The 21,994-nt window shown below is 36.7% G+C and overlaps 1 protein-coding gene across 1 annotated transcript; it reads right to left on the bottom strand.

The window, feature by feature from the left end:
- Positions 1 to 20,925: 20,925 nt before the first annotated feature.
- On the bottom strand, positions 20,926 to 21,420 carry LOC143576365 (uncharacterized). Its single transcript, XM_077060466.1, has one exon. The coding sequence runs from the start codon at positions 21,418 to 21,420 to the stop codon at positions 20,926 to 20,928; it is 495 nt and encodes a 164-aa protein (XP_076916581.1).
- Positions 21,421 to 21,994: the final 574 nt, after the last annotated feature.

The following is a 21,994-nucleotide window of genomic DNA, read 5'->3' as shown; positions in this document are numbered from 1 at the left end:
TTATGAAGCTCTATACGGGCGGAAATGTAGATCACCACTATGTTGGACAGAAGTGGGTGATACTCAAATTTCAAGATCCGATTTAATTCAGGAAACCACCGATAAGATTCACCAGGTTAAACAAAAATTGAAAGCTGCCCGTGACCGACAAAAGAGTTATGCCGATATTCGCAGAAAACCGTTATCTTTTGAAATAGGTGATAAGGTATTCTTAAAAGTATCGCCATGGAAGGGTGTTATAAGATTTGGAAAGACTGGGAAACTAGCCCCGAGATACATCGGACCTTTTGAGATTATCGCAAAAATTGGTCCCGTAGCTTACCGATTAAAACTACCCTTAGAACCGAGCACTATTCACGACGTGTTTCATGTATCGAATCTGAAAAAGTGTTTGACTGATGGTAACAGGTTGAGTATGAATATGTATCTTCGGATACGTATATATGTAAGTATTTGGATGTATTGTATGTTGCTCTATTAATTAGAACTCACTCAGCATAGCTGACTTTTAGTATGCACGCAGGTAAATATGTTTAATAAGCTAGCATGAGGATCGCACATATCATGGATTGAACAGCGGTCATCTGAAGATGGAAGAAATGATGTTTTAAATATGATGTATTATGTTATGTTTTAAAGACAAGATTTGAATGTTTGTAATGATGATTAAAGTTTTATTTATTCCGAGAAACTTTTAATTAACTATGATATTTTGAGTTAGGTTTATGAGTAAATCTAACGTCAAAGTTGGGCACCGGGAACGGGGCCTTATAGTATTTTGGTGGAGTTTGACTTTAATGATCAAACAATTATTTTTAAAATTTAATTTCATGCTGATTGGTTTTAATTTACCTAAGTACTTCAGTGGGGTATTCCAGTAAACTTAGGGTTTCATTAATTTGAAACGTTTTTTTTTTCACATCTGTTTGTTTGACTTTTAGATTTATATGGTTTTATTTAATAATATATTTTTAAGATAATGATATTGTTGGTGTTTGAATTGATCTAGAAGAACGCTATCGCCGCTATTCATCGATGTTAAAAGATCTGACTGCTATAAGTACTATATTTTACAACTATTAATCTTTGTTTCTATAGGTTTGACCACATCCAGATTTGTCTTGATTTTATGTTAGATGCTTTACTGATAAACTTCAAAATTGTGATATACAAATTTATGTTTAATTTTAATAAGAGGTTTCTAGCTGAAGTGAATTAGGTTTTGTTTACTTTCAAAGTTAAAGTATCATATTATTGAATATGGTAGTTTTAATGTTTTGGGCTAAACACCTCAGTAGGGTATACCGACGGAGTTTGACTTTAATGATCAAACAATTATTTTTAAAATTTAATTTCATGTTGTTTGGTTTTAATTTACTTAAGTACTTCAGTGGGGTATTCCAGTAAACTTTGGGTTTCATGGTCAAATAATTTCTTTTATACAGATTGGATATAAATTATTTTAAGGATTTCTAAATTGTTTTATCTCATGATTTATTTGCAGATAACTCACTTTAATTTAGATCCTTATTTTTGCAACGTTTTTTTCACATCTCTTTGTTTAACTTTTGTCTTTTTATGGTTTTGTTTAATAATATATTTTTTTAGATAACGATATTGTTGATGCTTAAAATTTCACTTCCAACTCAATATTACTACATGTTTTACTTATTTGTAAGTTTAAGTATCTAAATTGAACGAATATGTTTTAAGTCGTTTTGTACATAAATAAAGAAATAATATAATTTCGCATATTACAAACGGAGAATTGTTCTTTCAACTTGAGTTGCGTGCTATTTCTTTAAAGTAGCAATCTTATGAGAGTGTCTTGGTACTACACTCAAGGTCAGTTGTTTATACTCTATATGTAATATGTTTTTATGATGTGTCTTGGGTATGCGTATGCCTTTGTATGTAAGTCCCGAATCTGGATCAATACAATTATGATATTAATATAACAAGTATAGGTGCGGAATACCGATACTTGGTGATTCAAGAACACAAGTTAACAATAAAGAATAACACGGAGTTGTTTCAAAACACACGTATATTAGAATACGTCGGGTGCTTAACCGTCTGTTGTTTCTTGCACTGCCATGAAATGAGACGGTCTCTTAGGAACTGGCAACCAGCTGATGTGGATTTCCTGTCAATGTCATCTCCACCATAATTGCTATCAGCAAAAGCATAAAGATCAAATTCTGATTGTTTGGGATACCAAAGCCCTAACTTTGGTTGTCCCTTCAGATATCTAAAAATACGTTACAGCAATTAAATGAGAGAATTTAGGATTAGCCTGGAACCGAGCACACTAGAAGACTGCAAACAAAATGTCAGGAAGACTTGCTGTTAGATACATCAGAGACCCGATCATCGATCTGTAGTATGTTTGATCTACGGGACTACCATCAGGATCTGAGGACAGCAATGGTCTTTCCGCCATGGGATTGTTGGCACTCTTTGATTCTTGAAATTCGAACTTCACTAACATATCCTCAACGTACTTCCCTTGATGTAGTAAAATTCCTTCTGAGCTTTGACGAACCTGTAACCCCAGAAATGTAGTCATCTCACCCAACGAACTCATTTCAAATCTTTTCTTCATTACACCCTCAAATTCGGTACACAACTAAGTGCTGGTGGATCCAAAAATGATGTCATCAACATAAATCTGGACGAGAATCAAATCTTTTCCGACAGTTTTCCGGAACAAAGTTTGATCGATGGTTCCACGCTTGTATCCATGATCAAGAAGATGCTTGGTCGATGTAGCATACCACGCTCGAGGAGCTTGGTGTAACCCGTACAAAGCCTTGTCTAGTCTATAAACGTGATCTGGTTTCTTGGAGTTAACAAAACCTGGTGGCTGATCAACATAAATCTCCCCTTTGACTTCACCATACAGAAACGCAGTCTTGACGTCCATCTGATACACTGTGAAACCCATGAATGAAGCATACGCCAGAAAAATTCGAATAGCCTCAAGTCTGGCCACTGGGGCATAGACTTCAGTGTAATCTAACCCCTCAACCAGACAAAACCTCGGACCACCAATCGTGCCTTATTACGAACAATAACCCAGGTGTCATCTTGCTTGTTTCTGAAAACCCATCTAGTATCAAGAGCTTTCTTTCCTTCTAGCAGTTTAACCAATCTCCAGACCATCAACTTATCAAACTGATTCAATTGTTCATGCATAGCATCAACCCAACTTGGTTATTGAAGAGCCATTTCTACATTTTTAGGTTCAATCTGAGAGATGAAACACGAAAACATGCAATTGTTTATGTGTCCTGTTTGGCTTCTGGAGGACACTCCCGCTTCAAATGGACCTATGAAATTTTCAATCGGATGATCTTTCTGAATTCTTGATGGAATTAACAGATCAGAGACATCACCGGTATATTGCATATTTGAGAAGTTCTCAATATCATCAACAAGAGGGTTTTTCCATCCAGATGTCGCAGTGCTGTGAGAGTACGAGGTGCTGGGGACATATTCATTTGGAATGTCATCGGGAAACAAAGTGCTCCCGAAGATCTGACGAATAGAACTCTCTCCCTCAACATCAGTTGCATTTTCAGTCATGTTTGGCGAGCATTCTGTTTCTGGAGTTTTGTTGGACTGATTGTCAGTGGCAGGTGAAGCATTATTCATTTCTGCAACATCATCATCAATTAGTGGAGAAATATGAGATACAGACTGTGGATTTTCCTTTGCAACTTCAACTGTGGGACCACATGGGGGTTCGTTGCTGATGACTGGAAACACATTGAATGGTTTAAAAAATTCATTGTAATCAAATAACCAATCGGGACCAACACGAGCATCAGTCTCATTTTCTTCCAGCCAACGAACCTCATAAGACTCTAAAATCTGTTTGGTGGACTTGTTGTAGACCCTGTACGCTGTATTTCCCGCATACCCAACAAAGTAACACTCATTGGCTGTAGCCCCAAACTTTGGAGTGGTCTTGAGGTTCAGTAAAGTGCATGGACAACCAAAAGCTCTGAAGTGTGCAACAATGGGTTGATGACCGTAAACAATCTCATATGGTGTCTTCATCTTGGACTTGTTGATTATCACCCGATTTTGAACATAACAAGCCGTGTTAACAACTTCTGCCCAAAAGAACAGTAGCAGTTTGGAGTCACACAACATTGTTTTTGCAGCTTCGATAAAAGTTCTGTTTCTTCTATCAGCTACACCATTTTGTTGAGGTGTTCGTGGGGCGCTGTATTGACGGAGCGCCATATTTTCTGAACATAAATGATTCAAAGTCGCATTCTTGAACTCTGTTCCATTGTCACAACGGATTCCCTTCAGCTTTAGATTTAGTTGATTTTCCATGAGCACAACGAACTTCTTGATTAGATCTGCAATTTCACTCTTATTTGACAAGAAAAATACCCATGTAAAACGTGAGTAATCATCAGTAATAACGAGACAATAAGAGCTACGAGACAGACTCAAAACATGAACTGGCCCGAAAAGGTCCATATGAAGTTGTTGAAAAACAAACGAGATGGTATTAATCAATTTTGGCTTGTGGGTTTTTCTATGATGTTTACCCAAAGAACAAGCTACACATTTTTCAACAGTCACAAAATCCTTGATTAGTAAACCACGCACTGGATTATTTTTAGCAAGACGATTTAGATTTTTTGTATTAGCGTGACCAAGCCAACGATGCCAAAGCATTGCTTTATGTTATGACACTTTTGAAAACAAACAAGTTATTTCGTCAGGAACATTTTTGTTCATGTCAATCACATAAGCATTATCTTTTCGTTGTGATCGAACAAGAATCCAGTCTTCTGGTATATTTATACCAGGTTTCAGAATTAAGCACTCATTTTTAGTAAAATGAGTTGAAAAATATTTGTCACAAATTTGTGACACGCTCAAAAGACTATGCTTCAATTCTGGAACAAAATTAACATTTTCAAACTTTAAAACACCATTACTTAAAGTACCCCTCTGAGTGATCTTTCCTTTCTCTCCTCCCGCAAAAGACACATACCCGCCATTAAATGTTTGAATGTTGTGCAGTTGGGTAATGTCCCCTGTCATATGCCTGGAACAGCCACTATCAACATACCAAGGTATGATGATATTCCTCCATAGTTGTCCCTGTACAAAGCGCGGGATTAGTTAGTTTTTGGTACCCAATCCATACTTACACTGGGTGACCCTGACTCATCTACAGTTGTCATAGATTGTCATGACATATCCTTTTGATCATCAAAAATGGAATGAGTAGACACTTTCGCCGGAGATTTAGGCAACTGTGACATTCATGACAAAACGAGGTACACTATATTCATTACGTAACAAGTAAACGATAAATCGGTTAATTCGTAGTGCTTAAACGAGTAACCGACCGATACTAATTATGACCCGTATACATACTGAGGGGCCATATACGAGTTATATATATGTTATAGAGGCTAACATATTGATATTTAGGCCTCGGTACGTTTAAAACTCTTTAAACGAAAAAGGTTTCGTTTATCGATACGCTATAAGCTTAAACGCAATCGTTAATGTCAAAACAAGCATTGTAGCATCCGTTAAGCCGAAAAAGATTTATAAAATACTTATATGACATGTTCTAAGCAATCCGTGAAAATATTTTGGAATTTTACAACGAGTCAGTACGTTTTTCTTATTTTATAAAAATAAGCTGAAAAACACGCGTTTTTGCGCTATCTCTCACACCCGAATTAATTTTCTTGCGAAAAACCGGACCCGAACTAAATTTAAAGTGGGCTTTTCATGTTTGGGCTTGTAGGTATAGTTTAATGGGCCAAAACAGCCCATTAAGGATCTCTAAATAATTCCGATCGGACAGCATCTAAGTCCCACATGTTTTTTTTTCTTTTATAAAGCTTACTCCATAAGCTTTGTTATTCATTTTAACATACAACACATTTTCAAGTCCAGCAGCTCAAAACCTCTGTTCTCTCAACTTCCTTTCAAACCCTAAGGTAAGATCCAATTCTATCAAGTTTCAACAAAGTTTGATGCATATGATTAACATATAAACATGTTTTAATTAGTTTTAAACATGTTTAACCATCCAAAAACCCTAAAAATCAAGTAAAATTATGTTTTGATGTTAAACATGTTTACAAACCAGGAACATATATTTTTATGGTCAAAAACGCGGATTAGAACATGAATACAACGTTTTTACGGTTAGAAAGTTCGGTTTGAATCCAAAACCGAAACCCTAATTTTCAAGGCTGTTACATGGATGATTTATGCTTGGTTTGATGTTATATGATATGTAGATATACTGAGTTTGCAACCCGAGACCCGGAGAGTCGTTTAAGCTAGCAAAATTCATCGAAAACCGACAAGGTAAACCCGTAATACTCGTTTAGGGGCTGTTTAGTATTAGGTTGTGACGTGCTTGTTGTTAGCTTGTGAAAATTTGCAGGGACATTAGGGATCATATAAATGAGTCCCTGTTCAAATTTGGTAATTTTTCGATAAACGGAGAATATTTGGTGAATTTATTCCCGTTTATGAGCGTTTATTTGGGAAAAATAGCTAAACATATTGAAAAATTATGAAACTTGGTTTTGGAGTTTAATATGTGATGGTAAGATCACTGGTAAAGTTTGGGAATCATTGGAAATGTCTAAGTATGGTTTGTGCGATCATGGTTTAACCGAGTTTTAACAGCCGAAAAACGCACAAAAAGGCATTTTGTCAAAAGAGTTAGGTTCTGGAAATTTTGCAGGGGCTATGTAATCACATTAAGGCCATTGATAAAAATTATCGGATTTTTCGGAGGTCGTTTGATATAAACGGGCCATTTATTACACGATTATAACCTATTAAATGAATTTTTATATATAAATAATTAATCATAAAATTTCTGGAAATATTTTTATAAAATTCTCCATGTCTTAATGTATTTTTACAAAAATTTACATAATTTATATATAATTACATATTTAATTATGATTTATCAAAGATTTAAATTATAATTGTTTTAACGAAACCGGCAGTTTTGTGTTTAACGGACTGACTGGTATGTCAAAATGTCAAAAGTGGTCAAAGATCATATTTTTGAATGATATTGATAAAAACGAACTTTTTACGAGAATTCCGGACAATTCGGGTGGATTGTACGCGTTTTGTATAATCAAACCCGTGTAAAAACGGAAACGAACCCTGCAATCAAACCAGACACCGAAACCTTAAAATTCTTTCATAAATCAAATTATTTTATCAATCAATATATTTACTTAAGTTTGATGTGATCTTACCTAATCCCGAAACGTATAAACGATTAACTGAGCTAGGCTCGGAAAACGGTGAAACTGAGCCAAATCCAGTTTTAAACATTTCATAGTATACAACGTCACAATCTAAGACTATGGTCATGTTCTGGGCCTAACAGCTATACCCAGATTATCTATACAGCCCGACTTAGCTTAAACACTGTACTAGTATTAACGATACGATACCGTTTATAGGAATCAGGCTATAAACGAGACATCTGACTATTTGATACGTGATTTCTGAGCGAACTACGATAAGGTGAGTTTCACGACCCCCACTTTCTAAACTGTGTTACGAACTTTTGGGGTGAAAAGCATGTTTACATAAACTGTTATACTTGAAAACGTGTGATGATGTGGATTATCTAAGTACTAACACTTGACAAGTCCCCACAAACACAAGTGATTAACTTCGTGCCGGTGGCGTGTGGATAGTACTATCGGTTTTACAAACCCAACTGTGACAGAGCCGGTGGGGTAAGCCGGAACATATGTAAAACCAGTTGCACATTGTCATTATATATTTACATACTGCTATGTGGTGTTAGACATAGTACATACATGGGGCAAAATGGCTGTTAAATGCCAACAGGAGTGCATGGGCAGGAGAGGCCATGCAGTATAGCTCGTTTCGGTTTCACTTGTGGCTTAGTATAATACATCATACACAGACATACATACATTCACACTGTAAACTTTACAAACTCGTGAACTGATTTCATTGATACTCGTGAAACTTGAAACTCACCAACTAGACGTAGTTGACCCGTTTTAACATGCTTTTCAGGTAAAGCAAAAGTGGAATGATTTGCTTACATGCTTGGTGTTAGGAAGAAAGTTGAATAGCTGTGAATAGACGCAGATGTAATACTATATAAGAAGCTCGTAAACCGGTTATGTGTTTTTCACATCTAGTTTGTAAACTTAGTACCAACCCATGTATTATGATGTAAATTAGCTATGAATTTCCTTATAAACAATGTTGTTGATACCAGTGTTATCTGTTACATTCCCGTATTACGCTTCCGCAACTACCTAGTCGGGGTGTGACAGCAACCATTTATGTCTGTTTTATTTTGAATTGTAGGTACGAATGGTTGTCAAAATCTCCGGTTTTTTAGATGTAGATGGTGATGAATCAGTCTTTTTTTCCTGTTTTGGTCTAGCCTTAGTGTTCATGTGAGAATTTGAACTTGGAACACCGTTTCTGACTTTTCTGTTGGACATGTTAGATTTGGTCTGATGAGGACTAAACCTGCCAGATTTGTTTCGATTCCAATCATCGTCAAATGAACTAACTTGATAATGCATGAATCCTTGCATGTACGCGTTATGTGGCATGTATGGCATATTCCTTTGATAAAATCCGTAGTAAGGAACATACAGACGATGTGGACAATTTCTAGCAATATGACCAGGAGTGCCACAGTTAAAACAAGTTTGACGTTTTATGAACACATCATTTTTGGCAACTCTTTGTCTGGACTGACTGTGTGGACCAGTCTGCTTAAGTTCGCGAGAACTCCTGTTTTCCTTTTTGAACTTATCACCTTGTTTTTCATTAGAGAATCCCTCTTTGACAAATTTAGGTGCAACATATTTTTTGTTTGATGTCTTTGAAATTTTTGAATTTTTAGTTTTATTAGAAACCACAATAATAGGGTTCAAGGTTTCAACCGAATCAACCACACAAGAATCCTTTCTCTTTAAAACAGAGCCCACACAAACAGTCGGAATAACAGAGTTCAAAACAGGAAGTTTTAAAGAAACATCAGAAAGAGCATTATTATCAAAATCAAAACACGGGTCGTCATCCTCATCATTCCACTCCTTCAGAATTAATTTTTCTGCACATGAAGTAGATATATTAGAATCGTTCATATTTATAGTGGACGAACCAGCACTCGCAAAACTGGTCCCATTACCTTTGTCTTGTTTACCATACTTCATGTCCTTTACCTTTTCCTCCTGTTCCTTGGTGCAGGGGTAGGGACATAATTATGAATGTAAGGAGGGGGAATTTGACTGAATCCTACTCCCTCACCTTCATTTTCTTTCCACCACAGTTGATTTTCAATAATTGAGTTGACAACCTTACTGGAGCCATCGAATTTTTTAAAATTAAATTCAGCCTTTTCAAATTTACTAGTTAGATTTGAAATTTCTAACTTGGAGGCTTCCAGTTTGGCAGTTAATTCAGCGATTTCTTGTTTAGCATCAAGATGGTGACAACTCTTTATGCTAAAATCAGACTTAAGTTTTTTAATATCCTTGTTCAGAGATTCTATTTTGTCTAGAAAGCCCTTCTCATTTTTCTTAAGTTTAAAATTCTCTAACTATATTCTCTCCATATCTCTACTTAGACTGTCATTATGAAGCTTATACATTTCTATTTTCTTACCACAGATTAAAGACCATGGTTGAAAATGTACCTTAGATGAATCCGGAGAGGTGAACGCCATGTATGCAAACTGCAGTTCATTGACCTTCTCCTCAGCAGTGTTTTCTTCTTCAGAGTCTTCAACAGTTGTGAAATTTGCAGTTTGATTTCCAATGTTAAGTGAAACCATCTGACCTTCCCAAGAGAACGTTTGAGCAACCATACCTCTTTCACCATTAACCGAACTACCTCCACCCTCACCCCGAGTATTACCAACTGGAACTAATGCCCTTTCTGTATTTCCATCCTTAGCTGGATTAGTACATTCACGAGCAGAGTGACCCGACTCGTGACAGTTGTAGCACCTGAGAGTCTCTTTGTTAAAACCCACCTTTTGGTTATTAGGCATGTTCCAATTATTTCTACCCGTCCTTTTAGTAAACTTCTTTTCACGGAAGACTGCCATGGCAATCTGCCACGAAATGTCCATTTCTTCAACATCATCAGTATAATTTGATCTAGTTCAGCAGCAACCACGAGTTGAACCAAATCTCCGGCCATAAAAGCATGATAACAATTCATATATCCCGCCATTAAAGCTACATTCTCTTGAGTTTCTTTTGGTATTGTGGGAATCTGGCTGAAGTTCTGATTTGGAGTGGTTTTACCGGAATTATTTGTAGACTGATTTGTAGATTGACCAGACTTGGTGAAGAATGCTGGAGCTGGATTGGGCGAATTGGATGATGAAGATTGATCCAGAGTGGATGAAAACATCTGGAAGTTTCCCTGTGGTGGTTGTTGAGTAGGCTTGAACAGTGAGAAGCTATCCTGAGACATAAGAGCACTGTTAGAAGCAACATTATATCCCGCGGCACTGTAAGAACTAGCGTGATTTATTGCCCGCTGTTTATCATCCATATCACAGGCTTTAATAGTGGCTATCATTTCAGTCATGCTCATTCTGTTAAGATCCTTGGTCTTTTTGATAACCCCTACATTCATGTCCCAATTATTAGGAAAAGAGTTCACCAACTTGTTGTTAATTTATGAGGTTTGCAGAAAAATTCCTGCAGTTCTCATTTCAGTCACGAGTGATATAAACCTTTGAAGTTGGGATTCCAATGTCTCTCCCAAAACATGATTAAACATATTAAATTTTTTTCGCAGGAGATCTTGGCGACTTCTCGTCATATCTTCATTTCCCTCATAAACTTCTATCAGTGCAGCCCACAACTCTTTAGCAGACTTGATTTCTCTAAACTGAAGAGCAATCTCAGGTGAGAGTGCCATGGTTAGAGTGGAAAGAGCTTTCTCATCTTCTTCAACTTTAGCAATGTCATCATCATTATATAGAGCAACCGGCTTCACAAGAACCTCTTTGAACCATCCCTTTGATAGGTGATCCTTTGAGGTCCCCTCACAATGTTTTTCCAAATTTTTGAATATTTCATCTTGGCATACTGTTCGAAACGGAATTTCCATTCACTGAACCCCTCATGGGACAATAACCGGGGTATACGAGTTGCTGTGCCCATGATGGAATCAAGTTCTTGATGAAGTGACGAGTTGATGGAACTACTGCCATTGGTTAACTGGGCCATTTTAATTTAAGTCCAGTTTAAATAAATCCAACTAAAAGTCCAAACTTAAGTCCAAGTTTAAGTATAACAGGCCCAAAACACTAACTGGGCTGAGAATAATATCAGACTATTTGACCGAAAACTGAGACTTTGACCAATTCTGACCGATATCACCAAATGTTGACCGAAAACTCAGTTGTTGACCAATGTCTTGACCAAAAACTCAGTTGTTGACCAAAGTCTTTACCGAATACTCAAGTCTTTGACCGAGAACTCAAGTTTGACCCAAAGGAATCACCGAAAACTGCAAGGATGACCAAACTTGACCGAGAACTGTTATAAGCCGAGAACCAATGATTACCGAGAACGATAGTGGCCGAAAACTATTGATTGCCGAGAATTAATGGTTTCCGAAAACCAACAGTGGCCGAAAACCAAAGAATTCTTCAACTAACTTGTAAAAACTTCCGGGAAAATGGGATTTTGATTTGTTTCCAAACCAAAGTCAATCTCCTCACAAAAAAACTTTCTTCCTCTTCTCCGGTCACTGTTTCACCGGAAAAAAGTTATAACCACCGTAGATGCTATTCTCGAATCGTTGATATCACAATAATGAGTCTGAAAAGGTCTAAGGCTCTGATACCAATTGTAAGTCCAAAATCTGGATCACTACAATTATGATATCAATATAACAATTACAGGTGCAGAATACTGATATTTGGTGATTCAAGAACACAAGTTAACAATAAAGAATACCACGGAGTTGCTTCAAAACACACGTATATTAGAATACGTCGGGTGCTTAAGCACTTACAATACTTGATTACCAATAAATAGGAATGAACAACCAAAACCCTATACATAACATAACTATATATAGAGACACCAACAATCAGGTCGGCCCAAACACACAAAAGCCCACCGAGAACATATATATGTTCTCAGCTCACATACAAACCCAAAACCCAAGCCCAAACCAAATTAAACTGAAAGGAAACTAAGCTCAAACAACATAAACTAGGCCCACCATTGTATGTTGGTAATATGTAGTTTAAAACCTTTTTTTACATTAATCTTTTAATAATTGTAGTGTCGAACGTGTGTTTTATCTTCGGTGAAGAATATATTTTTGTGAGACAAGACATGTTTTATGAGACGGGAATGAAGTCTCTATAATTAGGTAAAAAGAAAAGGTATGCAACTTTGTTTTACCTTTGATAATTATTTTTGTTACAAAAATAGTATGATCACTACCATATTCTGTTTATTAAAAAACTAAAAATAAAATAATCACTTGTAGGTAATACCAACTTTCTATTGCAAAGAATCCTAAATGTTGAAGCATTTGACATGATTAAAAAATCTTATTTCAAAAACATTGATGATGTTGTTTTGTGAAGCGAGTAGCAACTTACTGATATTTTATCATCAGATATCAAGCATGTTGAAAACAAGGTCAATTCTGGAATAAATATCTTCATGCATCAATACAACAAGTTCAGAAAGTTAAATTTTAAAGTGTTGGTTTCTTTCTCAATTGATGCGGGTCATAAGTCATAAACGGTCCAGTGTTAACAAGAAGCGTATTTGATTGAGATTCAGTCATAATCGAGGTTACATATTTTGTTTACATTTAGACCAAAATATGTAAGGCCTTGGTCCCGGTACCTAAATTTGATGTTGGATTTACTCATAAACACAGTTCTAAATATCAGAGTTAATTAAAACTTTTCACGGAATATAAAAACATCAAACATTTATTACAAAATATTAAAATCATAAGTTTTGACTTTCAAATTATCTTAACATGAAACATCATAACTTTTCTTCACTAGATGCCAGTCAGCTCATTCCATTCCATGTGTCTCCCTCAAGCCAGCTCCTTCATCCTATTTGCCTGTGTGTATACTAAAAGTCAGCTACGCTGAATGAGTTCTAGTTAATCATGCAACATATATTTCATACACATACTTACATACATGCATCCGAAGATACATATTATATACTTAACATGTTTACCTTCCTTTTATACATACATTCATACATTCATTCTTACATACATACATTCTTTTATACTTTCATACTACATGCAAAACTATCTTTATCATCTCAGATATTAGTAGGGTCTGGTCCCTTCTATCTCATATATTATTAGGGTCCGGTCCCTTCTATTTCAGATATTATTAGGTTCTGATCCTTTCCTTTTCTATCTCATATATTATTAGGGTCTGGTCCCTTCTGTCTTAGATATTAGTAAGGTCTGGTCCTTTTCATCTCGGATATTATTAGGGTCTGGTCCATTCTTCCCATTCCATACGACCATACATTCCTTTACATACAACCTTACATTCTTTCACACATGCATTAGTTATATATATATATATACACACAGATATTCATAAACATCTACATATATACTCCTTAAATTCTTTCGTCATTTCAATATCATTCATATATCTTTCATAAAACATTCACATAACATACACTTACCACTTAAGGTAAGTGTATTAACTAACACATAGGAGTATGCACACAGCTCCGAAAAACATAACAGAGAGAAAGGGCTAGAGACTTACCTGTAAATGATTACTCTCTGAATTTACGTTAATGCCCTTCTTGAGCCGTGCACAGCTAACTGTGTATCAATTAACAAGCATCACTTAACTATTCCTAATCATATCTTATTTCTAAGTCATTACCCATTTAAAACGTTACCCTTATTTATTAATTAATTACTTATCTTTAGTTCATATATTATCCATGTCTATCGTTTACGTACGTATACGCTATTTATCCTTGTTTCGTTTATTTTATAAAATTATTTTAACGTATAAGTCCTACTGGCGTATAAGTTATTGTTGGCGTATAAGTTATCCAGCGTATATGTCCAACGTGTAAGTTGCCTTGGTGCATAAGTCATACATATACGTTTATATACATACACGGTACATGCATACATATATGTTTATATACATACACGCCACATATATACATATACGTTAATATACATGCACGGTGCATGCGTACATATACGCTACATATACACATATAAGTTTATATACTTATGTGTTTATATACATACTTATACAACCTCATCTACTTATGCGATACTTGGACTGATACCGTACATACATACATACATACATACATACATACATACATACATACATACATACATACACACACGCTGCAACTAATACATATACGCCATACTTATGCGATGCTATACTTATACGTTGATTAAACTTATACGGCGTATAAGTTTTGTTCAACTCTTTATTACGTGTTTTTAAGGTTTTTCTTCGATTCCGGCGCAGTCGGCCGCCGTTAACCACCATGGTTGGTTGGGGTTTGATCGTTTATGACCCAGATAGCTTCGGGGTGTCCAAATCTGAGCTAAGGTGGTCCTTAAGCTCGTTTTTGGTTGATTAAACACCCGAATAAAGCTAGATCTAGATCCAAAAGGCTCATACGGGATCACGGGGCTGCGATGTCGATTTCTAAAACATTGGGTCAGCTGAGATAAATGATTTCTACCAAGTTTCATGCAAAACCGACTTCGTTTACCCGTCCTTTTCACGAACCAAACACTACTCGTTTTACCCGAAACGAACCAATTAACCCGTTTACTCACAAGTTCATTACTTTATCAATAATCGCGGCTTATTCTATCATTCTACCAATTTTCATGCAAATCTGTACATGAAAAGTAAACCTTTTTAACGAACACGTACCTTTGAGGTTTGTGTTTGAATTCACTCGAATAGACCAAAACCATATCAAACTAACTTGGAATTGAGTGATTCAAGTGGCCACGGAACCTTCTCGCCGAGATCTACCACAGCCGCCTACTTCCGCCGTCGGAGGCCGCCACTATAGTTGCCGGAAAATTGAAACAGTTGCCGGAAAAACTCTATTTTTTCTGTTATGGTTTTGTTGATAAAATCCGGACTTCCCGACATCTGATCGAAGATCTAATTGGTTGAAATATTTATTTATTTTGCCATGAACACTCAGTTAAACTTTGAGACCGATCCGACGGTTAGAAATCCGGGAATAGTCGTGTCTTTATGGGCTATTTTCTCAAAAACGGGAATTGAAGAAGTGTGTGTTTATGAAGGTGTAGGCTATGGTGTAGAGATGGATGAAAATGGAAAGGATTAGGGTTTAAGGAGTATTTATGCTCCCTTAAGGCCATGGACCTTAGGTCCATCTTTCCTTTTTAGTCCATATTTAATTCCATCCTTAAAGCCTAATTAACCTTCCATCTTTATTATTTTATTATTTCGTCTACTAACTCAAATAAACTATTCATCATAATTAAATAATATATTAAATATCATTTTTAGGAATTTCGGGATGTTATAAGTCTACCCTCCTTAAAAGAGGTTTCATTCCCGAAACTTAAATCTTACCTAAACAAGCACTGAAAACTTGCGCATCTCTTCTTCAACTTCCTAAGTAGCATTCGATCCCTTATGATGCTTCCATATTACTTTCACTGACGGAATAGCTTTATGACGAATATGCTTTTCCTTACGGTCCACTATCTCAATAGGCTGTTCGATGCATTTCAACTGCTCATCAACCTCGATGTCTACTAATGGCACGTGGGACGTGTCATCAGCTAGGCATTACCTCAAGTGAGAAACATGAAAAGTAGAGTGAATCCCTTCTAACACTTCAGCCAAATCCAGCTTATAATCTACTTCACCAACACGATATAGTATCTTAAACGGTCCAATATACCTTGGACTCAACTTTCCTCGCTTCCTGAAACGAATAATCCCTTCCAAGGAGAGACTTTGAACATCACATTGTCACCAACGCTAAACTCAATCGACCGTCTCCACTTATCAACATAGGAATTTTGACGGTCTTGAGCAGTTATCATTCTTGCCTTAATCTGATCGAACCTTGAAGAGGCTTCTTGCATAACTTCTGGACTTCAAATCTCTGTCTGACCGATCTCTCCCCAACATACAGGGGTTCTACAACGTCTACCATTCAACATTTCAAACGGTAGCATACCAATACTCGAGTGGTAGCTGTTGTTATAAGAGAACTCTTCCAGATGCATATGGTCATCCCAACATCCTCCAAAGTCTAAAACACAAGCATGTATCATATCCTTAAGGGTTTGGATAGTCCTTTTAGAGTGCCCATAAATTTGAGGATGATACGCCGTACTGATGTTCAGTCTTGTTCCCATAGCTTCATGGAACTTCTTCCAGAACCTCGAAGTAAAGCGAGTATCTCTATCTGACACAATCGATAAAGGTACTCCATGCTTAGCCACAACCTCTTTTATGAACACATTTGCTGACATTTCTAATGAGATGGCCTCCCGTATAGGCAGAAAGTGAGCACTTTTCGTTAAACGGTCCAATATCACCCAAATGGTATCATGATGTTTAGCTGTACGCGGTAGATTAGTTATGAAATCCATGGTGATGTGTTCACATTTACATTCTGGTATATCTAATGGCTGCATCTTTTCATAAGGCTTCTGGTGTTCTGCATTGACTTGTAAGCAAGTCAAGCATTTACTAACATAATCTACTACATCATTCTTCATACCCGGCCACCAATAGTCTCTCCTAAGATCTTGATACATCTTGGTGGATACCGGATGAATCGAATATCTTGACATGTGAGCTTCATCTAAGCTTCGACCCCTAAGATTTCCATGGCGTGGAATCCGCTTACGATCAAACCTAGTCTTCACACCATAAGTGTTGTCTATCAGCTCGTCTTGTTGTTCGAAAATTCTCTCTTTCTTCATTAATGTAACATCCCGTTTTCTCGTTTCGGTTAATAAATAAAATATGGGTTGTTATGAGTTAGGCTTGTGTTAGGTAAATAGATGTGAGTTATGGACTTGGGTTAAAAAGGAAAGAGATAAAAACCATGGGCTTAAGCCCATGACCCATCATATATAAACAATAATTAACCCTTAATCCATTCATTTACACATATTCCATACACCACCCAAAACACACACTTAAGCTATCTCTCTAGTTTCTCTTTTCTCTAGTCAAACCAAGAAGAAAAACCGATCCCGACCCGAGGTAATTATAGTATGATGTTGTATGGATCCAAACCCGCTAGATTTAGTTACGAAACGACGAGCCGACACCCTTAAACCGTTAAAGTCATGAGATGCGGGTGGAATCAGGTATAAACCTAACACAAGATGAGCTTAGGGGTCACCCTAGCTCAGATCTGGATCAAACGGGATGAAAAACGGTGAAAAACGAGTGAGATCTCGTTTTTCCGGTGAAATCGCGGTTTTCCCGGCGACGACAGCGCCGGAAAACGGCATACGAGGTTGAACATGTCAGAGAATGTCTTTGGCATTCTCTGACCTAACCCTAATTAGTTAGTGGAGAGTTAACGAACTAGCGTTAATTCGTCAGGTTGGTTCGCTAAGGAAGAGCAACGAACTAGACTTAATTCGTATGCTAATTCGTTAATGAAAGAGTGGCGAACTAGCCCAGTTCGTTAAGTCCAATTCGTTATGATGACCAATTCGTTACAAGGACTAATTCGTTATTAGGACTGGTTTGTTATAACGGTTAAATTCTCTATGAAGTTCGATTCGTTAACCAGACCAAACAAATAAGTCCAAATTCGTTATAGTGTCCAATTCGTCACTGTAGCCAATTCGTCACTGTAGCAGTTCGTTATAAAATAACGAATGGGTTCATTCCTAATGAACCCAATTCGTTAAGAACTGGGTAACGAACCGAAAGTTTGATAAAATGACAAAATGGTCCCTGGACTTAGAGACGAATGATTTAATTACATAGAAACCCATGAACTTTATTAATTTATGAAAGATACCTTTAAAAGGTTAACGAGCAACGATTAACTAACCGGTTAACGAATAAATGAAGTAAAACCAGCTTAGACGCTTAAGATTAATTAAGTACACAATAAGAAGGGCTAGAGCAGTATTTAATATTGCGTTTATTAAACAGTTAGTCGTGCACAGCTCAAGAAAGGAATAACCATAAATGATGAACGTATCCGAATTCAGGTGAGTTTCTAGTCCCATTCCTTGTTATGTTTTCGGGGCTGTGTGCATAATCAATGTGATATGTAATATACTTACCTAAATGATAAGTGTATGCCATGTATGATTTGTATGTTATTTATGTATATCTTAAATGTGAATGAAAGCTTGTCGGTGCTTGAAAGATCTTCGGATATTGCATGCACTGCTAGGTGATGGTTTGATGCTATGATTGTGTATATGATGGATGAATGATGTAAGTACGTATGAAACTTAAAAATATACATATGATAAGGTATGGCAAAATAATAGAAAGAAAGGGATACCGGACCCTGATAATATCCGAGGATTGAGGAAGAGCGGAGAGTTAGCGAACTAGCGGTAATTCATCAGGTTGGTTCGTTAAGGAAGAGCAACTAACTAGCCTTAATTCGTATGCTAATTCGTTAATGAAAGAGTGACGAACTAGCCCCAGTTCGTTAAGTACAATTCGTTATGATGACCAGTTCATTATAAGATCTAATTCGTTATGAGGACTAGTTCGTTATAAGGGTTCAATTCGCTATGAAGTTCGATTCGTTAACCAGACCAAATGAATAAGTCCAAATTCGTTATAGGGTCCAATTCGTCACTGTAGCCAATTCGTCTTGATAACAGTTCGTTATAAAGTAACGAATGGGTTCATTCGTTATGAACCCATTCGTTAAGAACTGGGTAACGAACTGGAAGTTTGATAAAATGACAAAATGGTCCACGGTCTTAGAGAAGAATGATTTATATACATAGAAGCCCCTGAACTTTATTTATAAATGAAAGAGACCTTTAAAAGGTTAACAAGTAACGATTAACTAACCGGTTAACGAATCAATGAAGTAAACCGTCTTAGACGCTTAAGATTAATTAAGTACACAATAAAAAGGGCTAGAGAAGTATTTAATATTGTGCTTATTAAACAATTAGTCGTGCACAGCTCAAGAAAGGAATAACCATAAACGGTGAACGTAACCGAAATCAGGTGAGTTTCTAGCCCTATTCCTTGTTATGTTTTCAGGGTTGTGTGCATATTCAATGTGATAGTTACTACACTTATCTTAAATGATAAGTGTATGCCATGTATGATTTGTATGTTATTTATGTATATCTTAAACGTGAATGAAAGCTTGTCGGTGCGTGAACGATCTTCGGATATGCATGCACTGCTAGGTGATGGTTTGATGATATGATTGTGTATATGATGGATGAATGATGTAAGTACGTATGAAACTTACAAATATACATATGATAAGGTATGGCATAATAATAGAAAGAAAGGGAGACCGGACCCTAATAATATCCGAGGATGGAGGGTACCGGACCCTAATAATATCCAAGGATGGAGGGTACCAGACCCTAATAATATCCGAGGATGGAGGGTACCAGACCCTAATAATATCTGAGGATGGAAGGTACCGGACCCTAATAATATTCGAGGATGGAGGGTTATGGACCCTAATAATATCTAAGGTATGTAGGGCGAAATGCTCTTTATAATGTAAGATTAGTTATGAATATATTTGAAAGAATGACGAGCAGGTTAAGTATGTAATGCGTACCTTCGGGCACGTATATGTGTACGTAAAGTAAGTTATTTGCTTAACTAGAACTCACTTAGCGTAGCTGACTTTTAGTATGCACGCAGGTTAACATATTGAGACAGTTGGTTTGAGCGGGACACATGGCAAGATCGAAGAGGCTGGCATCTGAAGATTTGTCATGATTTTTGAAATACTATGTTTTATGTTATGTCTTTAAAAGACAACTTGGATGTTTGTAATGAATGGTTGACTTTTATATTATTCCGCGAAAGTTTTAATTAACTCTGATATTTAGAACCGTGTTTATGAGTAAATCCAATGTCCAGTATAGGGCACCGGTAACGGGGCCTTACAATTAACCTTTCATTTGAAAGCACCTCAGGCTGCACCTTGATGATCTCTTCAAAGATATCTGAGTTAATGATTAAGTTATACGACTTCACTGTTGCAATGACTTCCTCATTATTTCGGCTTAGCGCGTCGGCAACCACATTAGCCTTTCCCGGATAGTACTTGATATCACAGTCTTAGTCCTTAATAAACTCTAACCATATTCTCTGCCTCATGTACAACTCTTTTCGCTATAAGAAGTACTTTATACTCTTATGATTTGTATAAATAGTACACTTAGTACGATACTCTAAGCCATCTTTTTACTCATTATGCTCTCCATTTTCTCTCATTTTCTTTTTTCTTTTATGTTCCTAAGTTCACTTAAGGACGAAAAAGAAAGGAAAAGGAAAGAAATAAAAGTTATGTTCCATATAGTTTTTTAGGAAGGAAATGAAAGGTAATGAGATGTAGTTGGGTTCTCAAGTTTCTTTTCTTTTTTGAACAGCCAATTTATTACCAACAAGCAAACAACCAAGACCAGTAGCTCAGCCAACAAAGCTGCACTCCCAAGCCAAAAGAGACCACAAGAACAAACATACAGGAAAAAACAAAAACACATAATTACAAAAGACCTCCATAACTTGACCTATGGTTTATCCAACAAATAGTATCTTCCTTGATTAGTTCCATCACCTTGTTATAGGAATGTCTCAGGTTATTAAAGATAACCACATTTCTTCTATTCCAAAGATTCCAGAGAGTTGCCATAAAAACAACCATAATCGCCTTCTTTTTTTTCTTTACTACCATCTTGGGACAAACCAAACTCCAACATTTGTCTAACTGAACTAATATTAAGAGGGATCGGGATATTAAGCCAAGTGCAAACTTGCCACCAAATATTACTAGCAAACATACATGAAACAAGAAGATGGTTAGAGGACTCCAACATGTAACCACAATTAACACATAATAGGGCTTCAAAATAAACTCCACATGTTGCAAGTTCCTCCTTAGACGGGATTCTATTGAGTTCCGCCCGCCACCCGAAGTAGTTCACTTTGCGAGGTGCCCAATTATTCCACAGAAAGCACCAGACCTGATGACTACCCATCAAACTTTTCTCCATATCCTTTCGGACAACTTTTATGCTAAACTCACCAAGTCCCCCCTCGGCAGACCAACCCCATTTGACTGAATCGTTAACAAAACCGAACTTCCCAATGTCAGCCATGAGTGCCCCTATATCTCTCCATTTCTCATCAGTTCTAGGATTTCTCTTCCACCTCTATGACCATTAGATCACCGATCCAACTAACATATAGTAAGTGTTAATTTTGGCCTTTTTGTGTTTTGCAAGCTCAAAGATACTAGGAAATCTATCACACCGGGATCCCCTCTCATGTCCAATTGTCTGTTAAGCTCTCTTTATAGGAAGGAAAATAATAGAAAGAAAATGGATATGAAGAGTAAATTGGGTGGGGATCTCTTTCCTTTCAAATAGGAAGCAATAGAAAAGAAAGAAAGAGAAGAGTTCCCTTTGCTTTCCTTTCTCTCATAAAGTTAACTCGGGAACACAATTTCCTTTCATTTCCTTGCTTAAATGAAACTTGGGAACACAGCACCTCCTTTTTTATTTATTTCGAGATCCGTTAAAGGGTTCTCTTAGACCATGTGTGGTCATAATGCCATGGGCATTTTTCTTTATGTGGCGCCCAGTCAGCTTTTCCAATTTTTGCAAAATGGGGTGTAGTAAAAATGTCCCTCCCCTAGGCAATTTGCATCATGTGTCGCCTAGTAGGTTTTTC

The sequence above is a fragment of the Bidens hawaiensis genome, unplaced genomic scaffold (assembly GCF_021521415.1).
Source record: "Bidens hawaiensis isolate Kalapana, Puna unplaced genomic scaffold, B.hawaiensis_p1.1 tig00028082_1, whole genome shotgun sequence".
NCBI classification, from domain to species: Eukaryota; Viridiplantae; Streptophyta; class Magnoliopsida; order Asterales; family Asteraceae; genus Bidens; species Bidens hawaiensis.
Note: the sequence above shows the minus strand (reverse complement) of the source record. Positions and strands in the feature narration are given on the sequence as shown.